Consider the following 23,045-nt stretch of genomic DNA (forward strand, 5'->3'; position numbering starts at 1 on the left):
TTTGGGGTAATTGATGGGATGGTAACTCCTCGCACCCTCCTGTATCCTGGTGGCAAGCTTTCTGCTTTCTGATCATAAGCTAGAAATGAATTTTCCCCAGATGCAATCAATATGAAAAGATTGACTGGAATCCAAGCTCTCGTCCCCCATCTCCAGATGTCAGGCCCCCTTCCTCTCATCCGACTGTGTCTTAATCTCTTCCATTTTCGCTCGGCTGCCATGGCACGGGACGTTTAAGTGAACTGGGGGAAGGTGTTGCATCTTAAACGTAGCATTGGTAATGAAACTCTATCATATTTATTTTACAATCCTAATAAAATCGTTTTTTACTTTTAGTTGTTCCGTGCTCTCTCCTTGGTAACATGCCCTGTTGATAGCCTGTACCGCACTAAAAATGCAAATGTATCCCTCCCAACTCATTAAAAACACACTAATTGCACCAGAGTGGCATAACGGTCATTTGCCAACAATGTATAACCTTCATCAGCTCTCCTCATCATCTTTCCCCCGTCCGTTCTTTCACAATATGCCGCATAATAAAATCATTAGTCCGGTGCCTTTGCAACCTAATTAATTAACAATCAACCTCTAAATAAAGGCCCGACTCTTAAGACAGAGACGAGATTGACGTCAGCCGTAACTTTTATCCGCTGACCCCCGTCATCTGTCGCCCCAGAGACCGACATACTAAACACAATTAACCGGAGCAAAACATCCAACGGTATGCATGCTGTGCGGATAAGCCTTGTTTGGTACATAAATTGGTTTGTAGATAAATCTGGTTAAATCACTTCTGCCCCGGTGTATTTTCAACAGTAATGCATTCATTATTTTTGGAGACGGGCTCAAGCTTTTTCATCTTTGAAATAGTACACACATGCACTTTCAGGATCTGAATGGCCTACGCGTGCTTGTGCGTGCACGTGCAACAGTGATGTAATGAAGTAATGAATGTAAATCTGCAGGTTTTAAGCTGTAGTATTACAGCGAGGTTTGAATGTTTCTAAGCTCCTTCAAGGCAGTATTAGAAATATCTTCTTCTCGCAGCCATTTCAAAATGGAAATTGTATCACTAAATATACACAGTTGATGAAAAAATTGTAAGCAGGTTTATAATTTATAGGTTTTTAAGGAAGAATTTGATGCATTTATTCATCAGGAATGCATACATTTGTTTAATAAACTTTTTGTGTATGAGAGAATTTCCACTTGTGGCTATGATAGATGTGCAGGCCTTACTCATTGTAGCCTCAGGTGACCTTACAGTCATGCTGTCCTGCATGATACTATTTTCTAATTGTTTACCATCCAAACATCCAATGCTTACTCTATCCTTATTTGCCAGTGTCAGATGTTGCTTTTCTCTGAATTTCAGTTGCAGCATCTGTTGCAGATGAATCTGGTGTTTGCCATGTGCTTTTTGATAAGTTGCCAGCTGAGCACCGGTTGAGAGCTCTGCGTCTCAGGCGAGAGACTCTGATGTTCTTACCCTTTTGGTGTTGCACATCTGGGTCATTGACTGCTCTTTGTCTTACTTGGATCCGGATAGCTTTCTACAGTATGGCGTTATCTCTCAGAGGAATATTAGATTGATAATGGATCACCATTTCCAGCTGAACCTTGCAAAGACGAAACTGCTTGTCATGTCTTCTGACCCTAACGCTGGATTTCCACCAACTGTGGAGCGGCTGCAGATCGGCTCTGCTGCGTTACGACTCCGCCGTCCGCCAATACCCACCAGTTCTGAATTTGTGGCAGAGCGGCTATGTGCTGAAGTGAAGAGGACCCATGAGGTCTCACAAATTCACGTGATGATCGCGCAATATCTAGTTCTGTCTCCGCCCATTATGACGTTAAATAATGACGTTTTGCTGATCCGCAGCCACCCCGCAGTCGGTGGAAATCCAGCGTAAGACTCCCAACCTTTCCATTCAGCTAGGAATGGTTCCTAAATGAGCATGCTATGCAAGTCCTAGTCCACACTAGGTCACTAAGTGACATGATGTACAACGCAGCTAGAAGCTAACATTAAAGTTTTCTCATGTTAACCTAACGTTACAGTAGAGATGTTAAAGATAACAGTGAAGTACATTGTTGACTTAGCTAAGAACAGATGTAGACATCCTTGTTTAAGTTATCCATGTTTAGTTGGTGTTGTGGTCTACCCCATAACTTAATCCAGAACAGACACTTAACGTTATCTCGGTTGAAATGTGACCTGAGAAAGGGTAAAAAATAGACAACGTCGCCCAGCCCCGGATACCTAGTGTTGGAGTAGCATGTACCCCATGCACACCGTTTGACCATTTTAAACTTAAAATGACAAGTTAAACATATGAAAACTGACTAACTGCAAAGCATTTCAATGGACGTGTAAGCAGACAATGTCCGAGTGTATTGGGTTAGCTATGCACACTGTAATTGGCTCAATTGCTTCTATTGTTTACCTCATTTGTAAGTCGCTTTGGACAAAAGCGTCTGCTAAATGACTAAATGTAAATATCTTAAGTTAAGACCTAAGATAGAAAGTTTCTGTAATATGCCCCCATGACTTTAAATATGTCATGTGTCTTTACGTTTTTTTTTTTTTTTATGGTATGTGTGTGAAAACATGCACAGATTCCAGAAAATCATTGCCAGTGTGAATGAACCAAAAATCAAATGATCGTGGACAAATCCCGGACGCATTTCGCGTTTATTTTCCGTAAATTCTGTGTGAAAAGGACTTTGGAAATACAAGGGTACTCAATGCTCCTACTATGAAAAGGTAGTATAATACAACAATATCCAACTTAATTAAAATAATACAACAAAAATAATATTAATAATAGTTTATAATAATAATAGTAATAATATTAATAATAATAATACTTGAAATAATAATAATAATAATTGTAATAATAATAATAATAATAATACTTGAAATAATAATAATAATAATAATAATTGTAATAATAATAATAATAATACTTGAAATAATATAATAATAATAATAATAATTGTAATTATAATAATAACAATAATAATAATTTTATTATTATTATTATTAATATTATTGTTATTATTTTATTATTATTTCAAGTATTATTATTATTATTATTATTATTATTAATAATAAGTGTAGTAATAATAATAATAATAAAAATAATAATAATACTTTTTGTTAGTCATCATTGATAATAAGAATAACATTCTACTACTATTACAAAAACAACAACTACAACAACAACAGCAACAACAAATAACAACAACAACTACTACTACTACTACTTATCATAATAATAATAATAATAGTTTCTCAAATGTCCAAATTTGCACATTTGAATAATTTTTTAAGGCATTTTGAAAGCAAGTGTTTATTTTTAGTAGACTTGAGTAATGACGGTTGAAAATATGGCTTTGCCATTTTTGTTAAAGTTCTCTCTTTTTTGACCTTCTTTCTTTTTCTTTCTTTTTCCTCTGTTACAACAATGTAATAAGTGTCATAAAGAGACCTCTATCGTATGGTGTCCTCTTCAAAAGAAATGGACAAACTCTGACAGCTTTTAACATTTCAGAGCCACACAATTTGGTCCAGATCAATTATCCGGGGAACGTGTACTCTGGGTCACTCCATCTCACGAAGCCCGAGCCGATGTGACGTGCTGTGGACTAACGCGTTCCACGCTCAGTTAATTCTCATCCCTCTGAGCCGGAGCACTTGGACATTACTCCTCCAGCCTCTCGGATCGAATGAAAACACAGGAGGAATTCTGTAATTGAGTAGCCGCTCCGATCAAAGCCGCATGTCTTTCCATTTAGCTGTAATGCGAGAACGTTTAGCCGCAGCTTTGTATCTTAGTCGGCATCGCAGTAAACAGATATCGATTGGTCATTTCGGTCGTGGCAGGGCATAAATGTAATCATTTTCTGTCGTGCGATTTTTCTGTGTTCTCTGACATTGTCAATCAAAGCTTATGCGCTCACAAGCTAAAAGGCCACAAATTATTTTTTTCTGCTCGTATTGAGACCTTTAATATTGTTTCTTGTTTGTAACTCCTAGTTTCCTCGGTTCGCAGGCAATTGCATCCATGTCTCTCGGGCACTTTCATCAAAATCTTTTTTGATCTACATTGATTTCTGTGGTGTCACAATAGACGGGTGTCAGAAATTAACTTTTTCATTAAGGGTCAATATTTGTTCGACGCTAATTGATTTTCAGAAGCACTCTCATTTTGATGAGGATTTACAAACCATACAAACATTTCATGTACTGTATAAACAAGCTACTCTTGTGTTGCATAAATGATTGTGTTATGGTCCAGTAATGACGGTCAATGCGTCAAAGGTAACACTTCTCCTAAATGTATTGCACCACAAAGCAAAGCTCTTAACTAAAGCATATGGCCTTCATCTCTTCATCCTCTTCACACAAATCGTGAACGTGTTGCTCACACTCCGTCGTCTGCGGTTAAGCCTTATTTTTTATTCATGTGCGTGTCGTGTTTCCTTACACATTTTCTGCTGTTGAGGAACACGACGCAGTCATGAATCGCTCGGTCTTTTGTTCTTTACAAGTGGCTCTTTCTGCTTTTTAAATTTCTGACACCTTTACGCACAAATCCATCATGACTGACAGTTGCAATTGTTTTGCAGTTCATTCAGCAGCCTTTTCAGTAACATTTAAAACCTGTATTTACCGCATGGTGCATTATGAAGTTATTTGTAAAGGCGAAGCGAGTTATTTTTTTATCTTTCACTGTCAGGAAAAATGGTTTCTTCATTGGAGTAGTACCCTTTAAAGTCACCATGAAACAAAGTTTCAATTGTATTCTTTTCTGTATCGTGATGCATGTATGCGTGACACAGCTTCTGAAATGAGAAAAATGTAGGGCGGGACTTGATTTTGTGAACTGACTGGATCGTTGGAAGTTGAACCATATTGCTAATTGCAAAAAAAAAAAGAGTAATGAAGCACAAATATAAGTCATTTATAAAAAAAAACAACTCAACAATTTTCCTTAAAAACATTTTTTTATTTACCATTTAGGTTTAGATATCTATACATTTGGTATCATTATGTACCTCATTATAAACTCTGTTAGTGTATTGCAGATTTTTATACACTGTAAAAAATGCAGCATGAAGTTCCCATATGGCAAAAAAATATGTTTCACTGATATATGTGTTTGGCCATATATTTCAATCCAAGGAAAAATATTCACGTCGCATTGGAAGAAAAACTTTGTTACGAACCTGTTAACATTTAAAAAGGTAAAGATTTTATATATTTCAACTTCAAAAATATACTTTATAAAATGTACTTGTACTTGTGTTTCTACCGAGCCCCTAAGGTGACATTGGAGTAAAAAAAATCTATAGTTTAGTTTCATGTGCTCACGTGAAACTTTCATGTGCTCACGTGAAACTTTCATGTGCTCACGTGAAACTTTCATGTGCTCACGTGAAACTTTCATGTGCTCACGTGAAACTTTCATGTGCAGAATTTTTTTTAAAGTTTAGTTTTGCGTTCTCGCGTGAAACTATCGCGTGCTCGCTTGAAACTATTGCGTGCTCGCGTGAAACTATCGCGATAGCTTCACGTGAGGACGCGAAACTAAACTTTAAAAAAAATTCTGCACATGAAGGTTTCGTGTGAGCACATGAAATTTTCACGTGAGCACATGAAACTAAACTTTATTTAATTTTTGCTCCATGTCCCAGGGCTCCGTTTGTTTCAGTATTATATATTTAAAATATATTTAGGCAAAAAAAATTTTTTTGCCATATGGGATGTACAATTAGAAATATATTTTCTTGCCCTTGAAATACATTTTTAAATATATGTTGATATATGAAAGTTAAAACTAAATATATTTCCAATTTCAAAAATATATTCAATTGAGCACTACTTTCTACAAACTGTATTTAGCATTTAAAATATATTTTTGGCAATATGGGTTAAAACAATTTGGTTTTGCAAGTCAATTCAACCTACTATTTTAAGTTTAGACATGATAAGTTGACATAGCTTATAAAATCAAGTTAAAGTTGTTTAACTTATTTATTAGGTTAAAGTAAAGTAACATATCAATATATGTTAATTTCACACATTTTTACATTGTAGGGTTTCTCCTGTTTACCATGTTGTGTTAAAGTAAAAAAAAAAAATTCATGACACGCCTATTAACAATTATGCATTTTAGAAATAACATGTTGTATCATTTGACCCAGGACAGCATATAGATTTTAAGGTTTATTGTAGATCCTTGGAAATAAATTATAATGCATTACAGATGTTGTACAGGCTCAAAGTAAAGCTTTTACCTTTGTTTTTTATTTTAGAGTTGGCGTTTAGAAACAGGTGATTCATCCTGCAGGTTTATTCACATGTGAGCTTTTGCGTTCTCGCGTGAAACTATCGCGTGCTCGCTTGAAACTATTGCGTGCTCGCGTGAAACTATCGCGATAGCTTCACGTGAGGACGCGAAACTAAACTTTAAAAAAAATTCTGCACATGAAGGTTTCGTGTGAGCACATGAAATTTTCACGTGAGCACATGAAACTAAACTTTATTTAATTTTTGCTCCATGTCCCAGGGCTCCGTTTGTTTCAGTATTATATATTTAAAATATATTTAGGCAAAAAAATTTTTTTTGCCATATGGGATGTAAAATTAGAAATATATTTTCTTGCCCTTGAAATACATTTTTAAATATATGTTGATATATGAAAGTTAAAACTAAATATATTTCCAATTTCAAAAATATATTCAATTGAGCACTACTTTCTACAAAATGTATTTAGCATTTAAAATATATTTTTGGCAATATGGGTTAAAACAATTTGGTTTTGCAAGTCAATTCAACCTACTATTTTAAATTTAGACATGATAAGTTGACATAGCTTATAAAATCAAGTTAAAGTTGTTTAACTTATTTATTAGGTTAAAGTAAAGTAACATATCAATATATGTTAATTTCACACATTTTTACATTGTAGGGTTTCTCCTGTTTACCATGTTGTGTTAAAGTAAAAAAAAAAAATTCATGACACGCCTATTAACAATTATGCATTTTAGAAATAACATGTTGTATCATTTGACCCAGGACAGCATATAGATTTTAAGGTTTATTGTAGATCCTTGGAAATAAATTATAATGCATTACAGATGTTGTACAGGCTCAAAGTAAAGCTTTTACCTTTGTTTTTTATTTTAGAGTTGGCGTTTAGAAACAGGTGATTCATCCTGCAGGTTTATTCACATGTGAGCTTTTGACAGAACATGAGCAAATCTACTGTATCTGAAATGCTCTTTTACATAAACCGTTTGTCTTAGTAATACACATCAAAAAGGCACTAAATTCATGAATTCAAGTACTGATAATATAATTTGTAATAAAAGTGTTTATAATAAACTGAACGGTTAAATAAAAGCATTCTGCACCCCACTGCAGATCTGCTTTTTGCTCTGTAGCTGGAAAAGTGCAACCCCAAAAGATAAACGACTACCTTCGATTTATCCCTACGAGACATGTGTTCTTACTACAGCTAGAGATGCTGTGTTGTGTGTTCGTATGGGAGGAGGGTAAAGAAATGCTGCGATAGTGCTTATGTAAGACACACGGCTGTCAGGGAGGCGTGTCAGTAAGCTTCTGACGGACAGTGTGCGTGTTTACAGACAGTAACACGTCCCATGTTCCCTTTCGAGAGTCCCGACGGGGCTCCGTTTGACTGTCAGTCGTGATAGCGGGCGAAGGATGTACGCATGGCACCAGAGATACGGGAGACAGGCGTGCATTAACCTTGCCTGCAAATGACTGCACACCCACATGCTTTATTAATAGCATCTTGAGGGCGATTGTATAGCACATGCAGTGGTTTAATACAGCCCTGTGAATGAAAAAACACTTGGACGTCTTTGCAATCACAACATGTGTTGCACAGGGTTCTAGTGTGTGCTTAAAGGGATAGTTCAATTTAAAATGAAAATTCTGTCATCATTTACTCATCCTCATGTTGTTCTAAACCTGTAGGAATGTCTTTTTTTCTGATGAACACAAAAGAAGATTTTTTGAGAAATGATGGTAAACACACAGCAGATAGTGACCATTGACTTCCATAGTAGAAATAAAAAAATATGATGGTATTTAATGGGTACCGTCAACTGTGTGCTTGCCATCATTTCTCAAAATATTCTTCATAATTTATCACAAGACTTCCAGAATATTTTTTTCCTACTATGGAAGTCATTTTAAAGTGAACTATCGCTTTAAAGGCAGGGGTTACTTTTACCCAGTAAAATGTTGAATAAACAATGTGTCTCGATTTATATCTTATTTCACCCTGTTTTATTTGTTCAAATTATCAGTTAACAAATTAGGTTGAACAATTTCAACTTGTTTTTGTCAAAAGTCAAAATGTAAAATATTAGGTTGAATTGACTTGCATAACCAAGTTGTTTTTTTAACTTCACGCCGCATGCAAAAAATAACAATTCTGTTTTGCTTTCCTCATTTCATTCCTCTCTTTCCCTCTTATTTATCCATCTTTACATTTTCTCCGAGAGCGTATAACTTTTTTAATGGGGCCATTTACAAAAACATCCATAATTGCATTCAATCATCCGGCAGCAGGAAATGACATTTTGGCTTGCCTAAAATGAACAGGTGATCTTTCAGTCTTAGTGTTGTTTTCAAACCGAGAGAGGAGGTAAATTACTGCAGGGAAAGTCCAGCCGAACCGGTTTCCGTAAAGCGATTTACATGAACCCGAATTAGTTTTGCTATGGTCTGCTATGTAATTTACATCTGCAGGAGAACCACATAAAAACATCCTAATTAGGATGAAGTCGATGTCCTGTATTCTCAGCTGCTCGCTACGTTCAGACAGATGATGTCTATTGCGGGCAACTTCTTCCCATAAGTGCCGTCTCACAATTGTTGACAATTGTTGCCAATTGGCCTAAACGATTTACACTGGTCTTACCGTGGGTTCACACCAGCCGAAAATCGTGTCTATCGCGTCTAGTTTGCCTCTTGAACATTTTGAGATTACTCGCTTCATTCGCGCATGAAAGACACGTCATAGGATAGGCTTCCATATGTTTCGGCAACTCCACTCGCCTCCTGTAATCACGTCACTACTAGAGCAAGCTCCTGATTGGTCAAGGCGGTGCGTTTTTCCGCCAAAGTTTAAAATTTTCAAATGGCGCATTTGCCCTGGCAACACTCAATTTGCGGCATTCGCACGAACGAGGCGGAATCGCGTCTACCTCGCTAAACGAACGGACGTTCGTCAACGAGACTTTACATTGACTTGACATTGAAATCACTCATGTTTGACGTCTCTACCGTGGCTGATTTGAATGCAGCATTAAAGGGATAGTTCACCCAAAAAATGAAAATCCTGTTAAATTCTGTCAATCACTTACCTAATGTAATCCTTAAAAGCGGGGTGCATGATTTTTGAAAAACACTTTGGAAAAGAAAGTCGGGCCGAGTGCTAATACACACTTGTAGCCAATCAGCAGTGGGGCGGGTCTATCAAAAGAAGGTCCAGATTCTATTGGGGTAGGGGCTTGTTTGTTAGGTGATTTCAAAAGTCAACATTGGCTTTCAGAGATCATGCACCCCGCCTTAAACATAATTTTCTTGCACAGAAGACAATGGGTGATTTTTCTTAAAGGGATAGTTCACCCAAAAATGAAAATCCTGTCAAATTCTGTCAATCAATAACGCTTAGGTTACTCACGTAACCCCGGTTCCCTGAAATAACGGGAACGAAGCATTGCGTCAGTTAGCTGACGCTATGGGGGAAACTCCTGTTTACTCCGTGACTGAAGCCTATTGGTTAACGTCTGTACAAAGTACAGACCAATGACGTTTGAACCCGCGCGCGGGAGGAACGCGTCCCTATATAAGCGCGGTTCAATCGTCAGCAGCTCATTATTATTCGACTGAAGCGCGCAGCCGAATAACACTCGCTGCGTAGACGTTTGTAGCACGGCAAGAGACGCAATGCTTCGTTCCCGTTATTTCAGGGAACCGGGGTTACGTGAGTAACCTAAGCGTTCCCTTTCAATACGGTTCACTTCGCATTGCGTCAGTTAGCTGACGCTATGGGGGAACGTAATCCCATCACGCCGTGCATACACAACGTACTGAAGTGCCTTACCGGAGAGACACTGCGTGTGGCCCTATACCCGGCATATTCACAGCTTTAAAAGCAAATGTGTAAGCACCATATAAATTGTTGACGCGCACACGGTGGGGTTTTAAACGCACCGGGGACACATAACATAGCACAAGACGGCGAGGTACGCGCCGCGGCTGTGCGAGATAAGTAAATTCAGAGTCACGTTGGTGAGCTCGCTGAGCGCACCGTGGTGTACACATAAAACGCATGAGCGTGCATGATTGAGCCGAGAGAACCTGCGCTCGTAGGGCAGGGACGTCTAAGCTGTACAATCTGACAATGTAGACGGCGAAGACCAGCCGGCCGCGTAGCAGATATTAAATATAGATATAGATACCCCTGTAGACCAAGTTCATGAAGAAGCCAAACTCGCACAGAGTGGGCTCTATATAGGACATAGCTCATAGAGGGGCGTGAGCCAGTGCGATGGTTTCAACGATCCATCTAAATAACCACTGTTAGCAACAGACATACGTAGTGAGTGATCTGCGAAGCTCACGAACGGCCGATCTGACTATAATATGCGGGAGAACGGTTCGTAGCGTGGGATTATACAGATACCACAATAGTGTGAACCCCGGTGCACCCTCGAGCGCATCGGGATGCATATAGGTAGTATTATAGTGCACAGATCGGTGAGCTTTCCAAGCGCGCCGTAAATGTGTATTGACTATAAATTGCACGGGCACAGGTGAACACTTGAATACATCGTGAATGCATATAGATGAATCAGAGTGTTATAATGCACAGGCCGGCAAGATTCTCGAGCGCGCCGTCATGTGTTCTGATAATAAATTGTGCGCACACGGGTGAACTCTTCAGTGCACCGTGAATGCGTATAGATAAATCAGTGCACACAACGCACCGTGAATGTGTACAGATATGATTGATGAACGTAACGGTGGGCACCCAACGCACCGTGAACGTACACAGATGAACAACAATGTATGTGTCACAAAGCATAACACAGCTGTGTATACAGGTGAGCTTTCCCAAGCGCATCTTATTGTATACCAAAATGTTATAGCGTGTACATGTGAGCTTCTCTAAGCGCACGGTGGACGCATATAATTAAAACCCATATCGTGCATACAGGTGAGCTAATGGGCGCACCTTTAATGCAACAAACCTCAGTAGTGCGCGAAGCAGGGATGTCGAAGCTGTAAACTGACAACGTGGACGGCGGGGACCAGCCGGCCGTGTCACAATTGTCAAATGAGAAACCTCTAAGACCATGCCCATGCTCTAAGACAAGTGAGCATAATTGTCACGGGAGGTGATAACGTCAACGATCCATAAATAGCCTGTATTGACAGGTGCTCTAGTGAGTGATCTGTGACGCAGATAAACAGCTGATCGTCTGATGTACGTCAGACGTATGTGTCATACAGGACCTTGGACAGTTCCAGAGCGCTGTGCCTCGGGCACCGTCCGCATCTGAGAAATGACAGGCTTATGAATAAAGTGAATGGCCAGCCGTAAAAGCATGGTTCGCTGTTACCGCCGCCGTCCGCATCTGAGAGATGACAGGCTTGTGAATTAAATGAATGGTCGGTCGTAAAAGCGTGGTTCGCTGTTATCACGGCCACATAGATATAGGTAGGGGAGAGAGCCGCCGTGCCTCTGTAGTGAGGAGAAAAGTGTTCCCCCGGCGATTCGCGGGGGGTTTTGACTTTCAAATGTCACTAGACAGAATGGATCAGACTTTGCATAAGGACGCCTCGTGAAAGGGGTCCTAGCAGCTTGTATCAATGTGTCATAAGGCACGTAATGTAGGTCGTGTCCCACGGATGCCATCTCCGCACGCCCATCGTAATGGGTTAATATTGGTAGTTTAAGCATGAGATGCGTATCACTCTGATTGAACATAGCTTATAAAGCGATGCAATGAGTTTATAAAGGAGATGACTCGTCAGCTTGTTCAGGGGGCGAGATCTCAGTCTGGTTCGGTAAATAATGAAACCACCGTAGATTGCCCGACCGCATTATCACAATAACACGGTCGAGAGTGCTGCAGTGCTAAATCATCCTCTTAATGTACCGTATTCACAGTACAAGGTGATTTATATGAGACAAACGGCGTTCCACGCGCCGAAGGCTGATTGCCGTCGTAAAGCGTGTTCAACCCACAGCAAATGCTGGGCTAGCTCGTAATGACAGCACTTCATGCAGCCGTGTGTAACTTAAGCAAGCTTCCCGGCCGTCAGCTCGGGGCGGGACCTTTGCTTAGTCAAACTGAAGTGGACTTATGAACAGAATGCCACGATATTCAGCTTTCTGAGGCTCGTTAGAGGGGTACGTGTGCCCGTCTTAAACGAGATGCCGCGCGCGTCTGACTGTGCGCGCGCTTTAAGCTTTGAAACTTATTGTGGCGGGTAGCAAGCTCACTTGAGGTTGATATTACCCTTAATATCTCCGAGTATTGGAGCGGAGGTGTGAGCGTCTTCGGATCCGCTAATATAAATCAGCTATATGGCCGAAAAACGTCATAAACCGCTTGGCTGTAAGCCTTTGAGTGGCCGTCCGGAGAGGGCGCGATTCAAACGCTTGGAGCCATGCAAAAGTCTGAGGCTGTCCTTCCTCTAGGAAGAGAGAATAACAGCCGTTAGACCGTGCTCGTTTGCGCCATCAGCATCGTAGCGGAGAAACTGAGGTGGGCTGCGAGCGAATTTGGCAGAAAGGTGTTAGAGACACCGTACAGTCGTGGGGTGTCAATACACAGTATATGGCCAAACCGGGGTCTTTTCGGCTAGCGTCGATAGAATTATGGACAGCGGACCGTGTGTGCGTATTACTGATTGCTTGTCAGTAAGGCGATAAAGTGTTTAGAGACACCGTACAACCGTGGGTGTCAATACACAGTATAGTAAGCACGGAAATTACTCTTTTTAGAGGAATTAAATACCGTTCGCCACTATAGTGAGGTCGCATAGCCGACAGTATTACACAGTATGTTTGGATAAACAGCACACAGAAAACATTACAGGGCAGTCCAGCCGAGGCGCGACATAACCCCTTTTCTCCCAGACAGTTTCGTTCTCTGTTGATGCAGCTGTGCTGCGGAGACCAGAGCTCAGCCGTTCAGGTGCACAAGCCTCAGTAGTGACGGTGACCGAACGGCTCACGGAGCAGAGCAGTATGTCTAGGTGGTTTAATGTCAGACTGAACCCATCGCAGAGAGGAAGTCTGCCGTGAGGCCCGCGGTTTTGCCGTTTATTAAAAGGGCAGAAAAACCGGGTATATATATAAGAATGTACCAATATTCAGCGCACTGATATAGGACGGGACTGAATAAAGGGAGGTATTCGGGCCTCAGTATATTATAAACAAATTCGTTCTGCCTCTGATTCCGTCTAAACCAGAGAGAAATTACCAGGCAGACGAAAAATGAGCTATCTGAAGTGAGATCGGCTCAGGCCAGTAAAGCTCTATAATAAGTGTTTTAGCGCTCCAATAGAGGCGTGTCCGCCTTATCGAGCAGACGAATGAGATCGTGCCGCTCCAGGAGGGGAGGGGCATGAAGCTCTCTTATAATGAGTGTTCTTGGTGCTCCAATAGCGGCGAATCGGCCCTATCGAGCAGACGAATGAGATCGCGCCGCTCCAGAGGGGAGGGGCATGAAGCTCTGTAATCGTTGAACACTGGACAGCTGCATTTAGAGGCAGCGAGCCGTAATACCGCGTGCTAGCTAAGCCGTTAAGAGACCTCACCACTGTGGGGAAAGGAGCGAGGGACTCCGCGAGCGTGGAGCACGAGTGGCTGTGCTATGACAGAGACAGGGGCAGACCGCCCGTGTTTGCTTGTCGTATGCATCTATCCAGGTCTACGGTTCCCCGCTTGTTCATCTCAACAAGAGAGGAACGGCAGAGGGGAGCAGCAACACAGACAGAACAGCCATGCGTCGTGACGGTATCACCCGATGCACTCGGGGGATTAATATATGTGCCAGAGATCTCGCCACTGAATTTGAGAGGAGCGAAGGGACTCTGTAAGCATGAACGGTTGCGGTGTGACAGAACACAGGGGGGGTTAGTCCGTGTGTGCTTGTCTATGCATCCATCTAGTCTCATGGCTCGCCGTGTGTTCATCCCGGCGAGAGAGGAACAGCAGGGGGAGCACGAAACATGGATAAGACAACCAAAGCATAAGCGCGGTCCCGGCGTGGGAGGTGCCAGACCGGTAACGCGCTCGGAGGAAATTCATAGCAGAGAGGCTCACCGAGCCGCTGTGCTGGACGCTATTACAACAGCGCCTGCTCTTTTAGCTTATAGCTTTATATTAAAAATATTGATCTTACCGGGCGGCCGCAGGGGAGACCTCGTCAGGCGTGTCCGCTGCACAGGGCTCGTACCACGGCAAGCGAAGGCTATCTTCGGTTCTCGGCCGGAAAGCGGCAGGGGAAGACGCTAGACCTGGACTCTGCTATCTTCGGTTCTCAGCCGGAAAACGGCAGGGGAAGACGCTAGGCCTGGACTCCGCTGCAGGGCTTTTGTCAACGGCGAGGTAAGGCTTCTTCTTTTCTTCGGAGCAGCGAGAGGTTCGCGCTGAAGGAGAAAATAATGAGCTGCTGACGATTGAACCGCGCTTATATAGGGACGCGTTCCTCCCGCGCGCGGGTTCAAACGTCATTGGTCTGTACTTTGTACAGACGTTAACCAATAGGCTTCAGTCACGGAGTAAACAGGAGTTTCCCCCATAGCGTCAGCTAACTGACGCAATGCGAAGTGAACCGTATTGAAAGGGAACCTAATGTAGTCCTCAAAGGTGGGGTGCATGATTTTTGAAAACACTTTGGAAAAGAGAGTCGGGCCGAGTGCCAATACACAGTTGTAGCCAATCAGCAGGCAGGGGTGTGTCTACTAAACAACTTCGTTACCTGGGTTGCGTATGTGTGGGGCGGGTCTATCAAAAGAAGGTCCAGATTCTATTTGGGGTAGGGGCGTGTTTGTTTAGGTGATTTCAAAAGTCAACATTGGCTTTCAGAGATCATGCACCCCGCCTTTAACATAATTTTCTTGCATAGAAGACGATGGGTGATTTTTCTTAAAGGGGTAGTTCACTCAAAAATAAAAATTCTGTCATAATTTACTCACCCTCAATTTTTTACTGTTGAACACAAAAAATATATTTGAAGAAATGTGTTATTCATATTATGGAATTCAATTGGTACCTTTAACTGTGTGATTATATCAATTATTAAAATATACCAGAATTACAAATCTCATACATGTTTAAAACAACATGAGAGTTAAGAATGACAAAAGTTAATGTTTTTTCAATTTTATCCCTCTTAAGGACATCATGCATTTTCATATTGTCTAATGAACGTGAATGGTAATAGAGCCAGTTGTAGTATACAATTTTGGGTGAACTGTTCCTTTAATTTTCACTGCAGAATGACAATGCGTCTTGCATGCCCATTACATGCTAATTGTGAACCTATCAGTCACAAGAAAATGGAGACCAGAAAATGAAGAAAGAACCCAGAACTTCTTTCTTTGTCTCTTGCACTCTCACCTTCTTTTTTTCGTCTGTCCCGATTAAATAAATACTTTTTAATTAGCTAGGAAGTAATGCATGTGTTCGCAATCTTTAGTCTTGATCTCCAATGGGGCTGCGAAAACAACTGCTGCGGACACCCGAGACAGAAAATTGAGTCCGCTTACGGTCGAAACAGAAATATTTACCATCGTCATTGGACGCCTGCCACATTGTGCGATTGCCTCGGCAGCCTAAATGAAATTGTCCCTAATATGTTTCTGCTGATTAGAGCCTCTGGTTAGATGGAGGATGGGGAGTTTGCCAGCTAATACAAAAGTCTGTCCTCAAGTGCTGACCATTCATCAATATTTGCTTTAGTTTTTTGTGTAGTCTTCTCGCAAGAAAAATAGCACGACGGCTGCTAGCTCTGGGCAGTAAGTATTGATGTTGGACGGTGGCTTATCCAAAACTCCTGTTTGGAGTAAATACCAGATGCTGTCGTGGTTGGCCATATGGAGCATGCTACCTCGCAGCAGACTGGGAACTGAAAGCAGGTGGAGGCTACAGAGATTAAGGACCCACTCAGACTGCATTACATTGTGACGTTTCACACGTCTGTTGCCTCGGTTAAATCTGCTCAACTTTGACGTTTCTATTCATATAGCGACGATCACAAGCACGTCTGTGTAAATTTGGTTTGTTGTAGATTGCTTCACATTCGCTAAAGTTTTGGCACAATTACAGTAATGCTACCCAATTAGCCCCAGTGAAAATATGAAATTTTATTTTATAAAAAAAAAAATTTGTGTAGATTCTCAAGCGATCATGGCCGTAAACGTAATTCGATAAATTATGATAGAGAGATGGGGAAGGGGTTATAACCGGGCATATATCCAGACACACTGTGTAAACAAGCACGCTTTTGCCATTTTAAAGAGCCAATTCATTCCTGGACTGCAGTTGTGGAGTGATGCTGCACAGACCCTGTATAGTATGCCAGATCATAGTAGTCTGTTGGATGCTACAAATCCTATAATATTCATATCTAGGGCAAATTAATAAAATGCACATTTTTGTATTAAACAGTTGTTTTTTGGGTCCCTGCCCTTCCTCTTTATCCATTAAGGCAAGGGTGGGCATTCCTGGTCCTGGATGGCCACTGTCCTGCAAAGTTTAGCTTGGGGTTCTGTGATGATATGGGTGGTCCTCCAATTATTGTAAAAATGCACAAAAAATAATAGGCATCAAACAAAAATGCATTAATAGTTAAAAAAAAATTTGCATTTTAAACTTTAAAAAAAGGATCATACTACGGAGCCCCTGAATCGACGTGGAGCAAAAATTAAAATAAGTTTCATGTGCTCATGTGAAACTTTCATGTGCTCACACGAAACCTTCATGTGCAAAATATTTTTTAAAGTTTAGTTTCGCGTGCTCACGTGAAGCTATCGTGCGAGCACGTGAAACTATCGCGTGCTCATCTGAAACTGCGAGCATGCGATAGTTTCACGCGAGCATGCGATAGTTTCAGGTGAGCACGCAAAACTAAACTTAAAAAAAACTCCCATGTCACCTTAGGGGCTCGGTATCATACCATTCCCATGGTAGAATTTGTTCAGTTCAAATAAAATGTTATGTAGTATGCCTAAAATGGTTTTTTACTGAAATGTAACATAACCATCATATCAAAGAATGTGTTCAAAATAATATTAAATACATGTCCCTGCTCCTCCTCTCTATCCATTAAGGCAGGGGTGGGCATTCCTGGTCCTGGAGGGCCACTGTCCTGCAACGTTTAGCTCCAACCCTACTCAAACACACCTGAATGCCATTTCCAAGTCATCCTGCAACCTTTGATTAGATTTTCCAGGTGTGTTTGATTAGGGTTGTAGCTAAACTTTGCAGGACAGTGGCCCTCCAGGACCAGATTAAAGGAATATTCCATTTTCTTAAAAGAAAAATCCAGATAATTTACTCACCACCATGTCATCCAAAATGTTGATGTCTTTCTTTGTTCAGTCGAGAAGAAATTATGTTTTTTGAGGAAAACATCGCAGGATTTTTCTCATTTTAATGGACTTCAATAGACCCCAACATTTAATACTTAACTCAACACTTAACAGTTTTTTTCAACAGAGTTTCAAAGGACTATAAACGATCCCAAACGAGGCATAAGGGTCTTATCTAGTGAAACGATTGTCATTTTTGACAAAAAAAAATAAATAAATATATGCTCTTTTAAACCACAACTTTTCGTCTAGGTCCGGTCCAGCGCGACCTCACGTAAATGCGTAGTGACGTAGGGAGGTCACGTGTTACATATATAAAACGCACATTTGCGGACCATTGTAAACAATAAACTGACACAAAGACATTAATTAGTATCAGTTGACATACAAGAACGTAGGAACGGTCCTCTTTCAACACACTTGTAAACACTGGGGTGGAGTTTCACGTTCGTCCTCTGTGACCTCTTGACGTCATGACGTATTGCATGGGGTCACGCTGGCGCATCACGACCAGATATACACGAGAAGTTGTGGTTCAAAAGTGCATATTTTTTATTTTTCTTGTCAAAAATGACAATCGTTTCGCTAGATAAGACCCTTATGCCTCGTTTGGGATCGTTTAGAGTCCTTTGAAAAAACTGTTACGTGTTGAGTTAAGTATTAAATGTTGGGCTCTATTAAAGTCCATTAAAATGAGAAAAATCCTGCAATGTTTTCCTCAAAAAACATAATTTCTTCTCGACTGAACAAAGAAAGACATCAACATTTTGGATGACATGGTGGTGAGTAAATTATCTGGATTTTTCTTTTAAGAAAATGGAATATTCCTTTAAGAATAATAAAATGCTAGGAATAAAAATATATGCTATGACAAAAGCTTTTGTATTAGTTAGTAAATAACTGAGATTTGATCATAAATATAATCGCTTAGGGGTTATGACATAAGTGAAAAACAAAAACAAGGCTTTCCAATTGTTGTTTTATTTGTGACGCGCCATATTGCGTTTCTATCAATCACATTCCTTCATAACATTTCGCGATTGTCTGTACATCAAAGTCAACGGCACGTTGATCACGGGCGATTATTACCTGCCATCTACGGCTGTGGCAGTATTTATGAAAGCATTTGAGGTTACGCCTCTCACTCAAGGGCAAAACTGCAGTACAGCTCAGCGGGGACTTGAACCGGCAGCAGATCGGTCGCTGCTCCATTACTCTGCCCAGTAGACCAAACATGACTCCATTCGTCTCTGTTTGAGGGGCAAATCCACCTGAGCTCTTGTATTTAGGAGTTCATCTGATAACACGGCTCCCGGTGGAAGCTCATGGAAAAGATTTAGAAGACAAATAATGCAAATTATGTTGATCCGATGTGTGGTGCGTAAACATATACAGCAGGGTATGTTTCAGCAAGGGGGTTAAATGAAATACACTCAAAGATCACAGAGATGAAAGTGATAAGTACATAATTCATAAAGCGCAGCATCAATGCATCATGTTCTTCAAAGGCTACATGACCTTGCATTACCATTTACCATCCCCAATGTGTTATTATAATATTTTAGCATGAAATGATGATGCGTGTCATATTGTTGAGTGAAATAAGTGGCAACAAATCACACATTTCTCAATCATAGTTTCACAGCAATGCCCTGCAGGATGATCATTGTCACACAATCCACTTAATCTCTCTTTCTTTCTTTCCAGATGTACAACACATTAAGCGCAGAGACATCGTGCTCAAGAGAGAACTTGGAGAGGGGGCTTTCGGGAAAGTGTTCCTGGCTGAGTGCTACAACCTAAGCCCCACAAAGGACAAAATGCTAGTGGCTGTCAAGGTAAGAAATGATCGTCCCATTGCAGCAGGGCCATTTTGCTCTCTAGTTACACAGGATTCATTCGAAAGGTCAAGCCCCTTGTCCGGCCCCCCTCATCTGACATATAAAGTTGATCCCCCTGTGCCCGGCATAGAAGGGTCTCGTTCGGGAACGATAGCTAGACGGGCTGGCGGTGGAGGATTTGTTGACTAAGATCAATGATGGAGAGAGAGCCGCGCTGCGCTCGGAGTAGTGTTTAATATTTGGCATTGATATAAGGTTTGGGCGGGAGGGGGTTTAAAGATATTGCAGTGCTATGGTTTGTCTCCATGTCGTAGACAAGGAATGAGTCACTGCTGTGGGCAGACTGAGGCTGGATAATGCTTTAACACGGTTTACCACGCCGGTCCGTCCACCAAGGTCAAGGAGCTCGGCATGCAGTGAGCTCAGGCGGTCTGATGAAGTGTGACTCAGTCCTGACAGTGGCGGATTTAGCAAATTGGGGGCCCTAGGCGAAGGTATTTTTTACTCCAAAATGAAGATGGAAAGCAGAGGTCACACAAAGTGCAGCACTACACAAACCAATAGAGAATAAGTCAATGGGGCAAAAACAGCCACGAACAGTAAATGAGGGAGAAATAATTTAAATCTGATGCTGCACAAAAACTAGCAATGCATCAAAGCCAATGTTGTTACTAATCTTTCACATACCCAAGACTGTGTTAAAAGGTTTAAAAAAAATCCAGTCTACAATCACTTTATATTAAAACTATGTTTTCTTTGATGTTTTCTTCACAAACATAACAAAAGGGTTGTGAATTTTACCACAGTGTATTGTTGAGTTTTTGAAAAATGTTCAAAGCATTTTCCCAAAATGTGTGTCAACATAAGATTTTTCACCAAAAATCATTCCATATGCTGAAAGTTGTGGCCAAATTAAGACTCAACAGCACCCCATAGTGGACGAAAACATCCCCAACATAACATCAGCAGGACTAACATTTGAGAGAGGTTGCACTTGCCTCAATTTGGTGGCACCAGTCACTGGGTGGTGTAAAAACAAAAAATAAACACTAAAACTAATGCTGCGTTCCAGGCAACCTGTAACCCGTAACTCACGACTTCAAAACCACGACTCACGACTCTGAACTGGGAGTACATCGATATAGTACGAGTTCACGGGTGGGAAGTCACGGGTTTGACTGCCGTTCCAGTGCACTTTCACCGGTAGAATGATGCAAAAACAGGAGTTACAGGCTGCCTGGAACGCATAAGGTCGTGAGTCGTGGTTTTGAAGTCGTAACTCACGGGTTTAAAAACCTGCCTGGAACGCAGCATAAGTCCAAACATGTTTAATGCATTAATAATTCATTAAAACCTAAGTCCAAACAAGTTTAATGCATTAACAAATTAATTACAAATACAAATAATTGTATACTTTATATACATTAATTATTTTTTTACTTTACCATACTTATTATTTTTAACATATATTTGCCTTATTGTAAACCATTAAACTTACAATCAACTTTTTATTACTTTGTTGTAAAAGCTTTAGGCTACTTTAACACAGACTTGAGTAAAGAAATGACATTCTTGTGCTGTAATCACTACAAAATGTCTCCATGCACTCTGAAGATATCATTTGGCCAGGACTTGTAATCTAAGGTACTGAGCACAATGTATTACGTTTTTTCTGACTTCTAGCGTGAATACGCAGTGTACAGCGCTATTTTTAGGCTTTCATTGATTAAACTAAAGCAGCTGATCTCCGCCTCTTTTATTAGTGTCATTTTGCGAGCGTGTGGAGGTTGTGGGGAGATTATTTCATCAACTGCGCTGAAATATCAGAGAAAGCGCTTACATACACATAAAAAAAACACTGTGCAACATCGTTAATTACAACACCGGACTCTGACATCACATAATATTAGTTCGCGTTATTTTAAACCCGTCATTTCTCCCGAAAACGAAAGCAGAGGCTCTCGCCCGCAGTCTCCATAGACCACCCCTCAAAACAATCAGGGCAGAAGCGGTCGAAAGTGGACAAAAGAGAGGGGTTTAGAGAGGTGATATGCACCTGAGCTGATAGAAAGGCGGGGGTGCGGGCAACAACAGGAAGAGTGACTGAATGCGTCGCAGACTTAATCGCCTGCGCATTATATTAATATAATTGTATTTAAATTTCACAGTCCAGCCAGTGCGACATTTAATAAAAAATAGTCATAGGCAGGGAAAATACTCGCAAAATGCGACTATTTACTCGCATTATTTACTTCACCACAAAATAATTTTTATCAATGTAGGGCTATTACTAGCCGGTTGACTTACCAAAGCCCCATTTTCGCGTTTATATTTGTCTTTAAGTCTCTGTTCATGTACTTTCCCAGTCCCTGTGTCACTTTGTGTTTATCTTTCGCGCCGCAGCACGCACCGTTATGGACTAGTCCATTTCATTGTGAAAGAAGGGGTGTAAGTGTTTAGTGACAGAACATGAACTGGAAATTTTAACTACTATTTCAAAGTTTCAACGTATTTCTTAAGAATATTAATTCAATTTACAATGATTTTGAAGTGTTCGTGATGATAAGGGTTTTATTTATTTATGTAGGCTATTTATTAGGTTGGTTGGGGGCCACCCTAATTTGACCGCTGGTGGGGGGCCCCAGGCGGCCGCCTACCTATGCCTCTATGGTAAGACCGCCTCTGAGTCCTGATCTATAAGTAGACAATCTGTCAGTTTAGAAATGTCAAAGCTTCAAGGCTTCGTGGGAGATGCTGACAATTTTTCATTTTATTTTTCCGACGATGGTTTGAGTAGATTTCTTTGCTGAGTATACACGTGAATATATTTTTATACAAATCGTTTGAATTATCATGCTAATGTACACGTTCCAAATTATTATGTCATTTTTGTTTTATTTTTCCAATACAGTCAGTAAGTTTACAAATTGGCAAACATAGGAGAGGTTTGAAAAGGACATTGGCGCACACATGCACGCGAGAGAGTTCGGGACCGTTCGGCAAAAACACATTTATTTTAACTCTTTCACCGCCATTGACGAGATATCTCGTCAATTTAGAGAAAACGCTTCCCCGCCAATGACGAGATTTTCCGTATTTCCGCAATACCGGCATTATCCACCAGGTGGCGCCCTTCCGCAACTTTTTAAACCCGGAAGTATTGCCCTATGGCAAGCGGCTGCATGTCCGTGTCTGTTTTAAAAATCGCTCTGAATGGGATCTCAATGAAAAGTCCGTCACAAAAATGGAATTATCTATGCTTTTTGCTCAAAATGTGGTGTTTTTGCAGAAACCTAACCATATTCAAAAGAACCACTGAAGGTAGGATGAAACGTTTTTTTTTTTTTTTTTGAAAGCAGAGGGTCTGTTCTTCCATTTGGTATATTGTATGTTTATATATTTAAAGAAGAACATTTTCTGGAAGGCATTAAACTTTGGTGAAAATCATGAAAAACGCTGGCGCTGGCTGGCAACTTTTTTTAAAAACGCTGGCGGTGAAAGAGTTAATTTACCCAAGACCCGATGCCGCTACATTATA

General features: G+C 40.7%; 1 protein-coding gene across 1 annotated transcript in view; it reads left to right on the forward strand.

Annotated features, from left to right (window-relative positions):
* Positions 1 to 23,045, forward strand: part of ntrk3a (neurotrophic tyrosine kinase, receptor, type 3a) — a 304,948-nt gene that overhangs the window by 246,983 nt on the left and 34,920 nt on the right. Inside the window, exon 13 of the mRNA XM_065291585.2 lies at positions 19,374 to 19,504. Coding sequence (XP_065147657.1) covers positions 19,374 to 19,504 — 131 coding nt within the window. The remainder of the gene's footprint in view (positions 1 to 19,373; positions 19,505 to 23,045) is intronic.

Source organism: Paramisgurnus dabryanus, chromosome 23, assembly GCF_030506205.2.
Source record: "Paramisgurnus dabryanus chromosome 23, PD_genome_1.1, whole genome shotgun sequence".
In the NCBI taxonomy this organism is placed as follows: Eukaryota; Metazoa; Chordata; class Actinopteri; order Cypriniformes; family Cobitidae; genus Paramisgurnus; species Paramisgurnus dabryanus.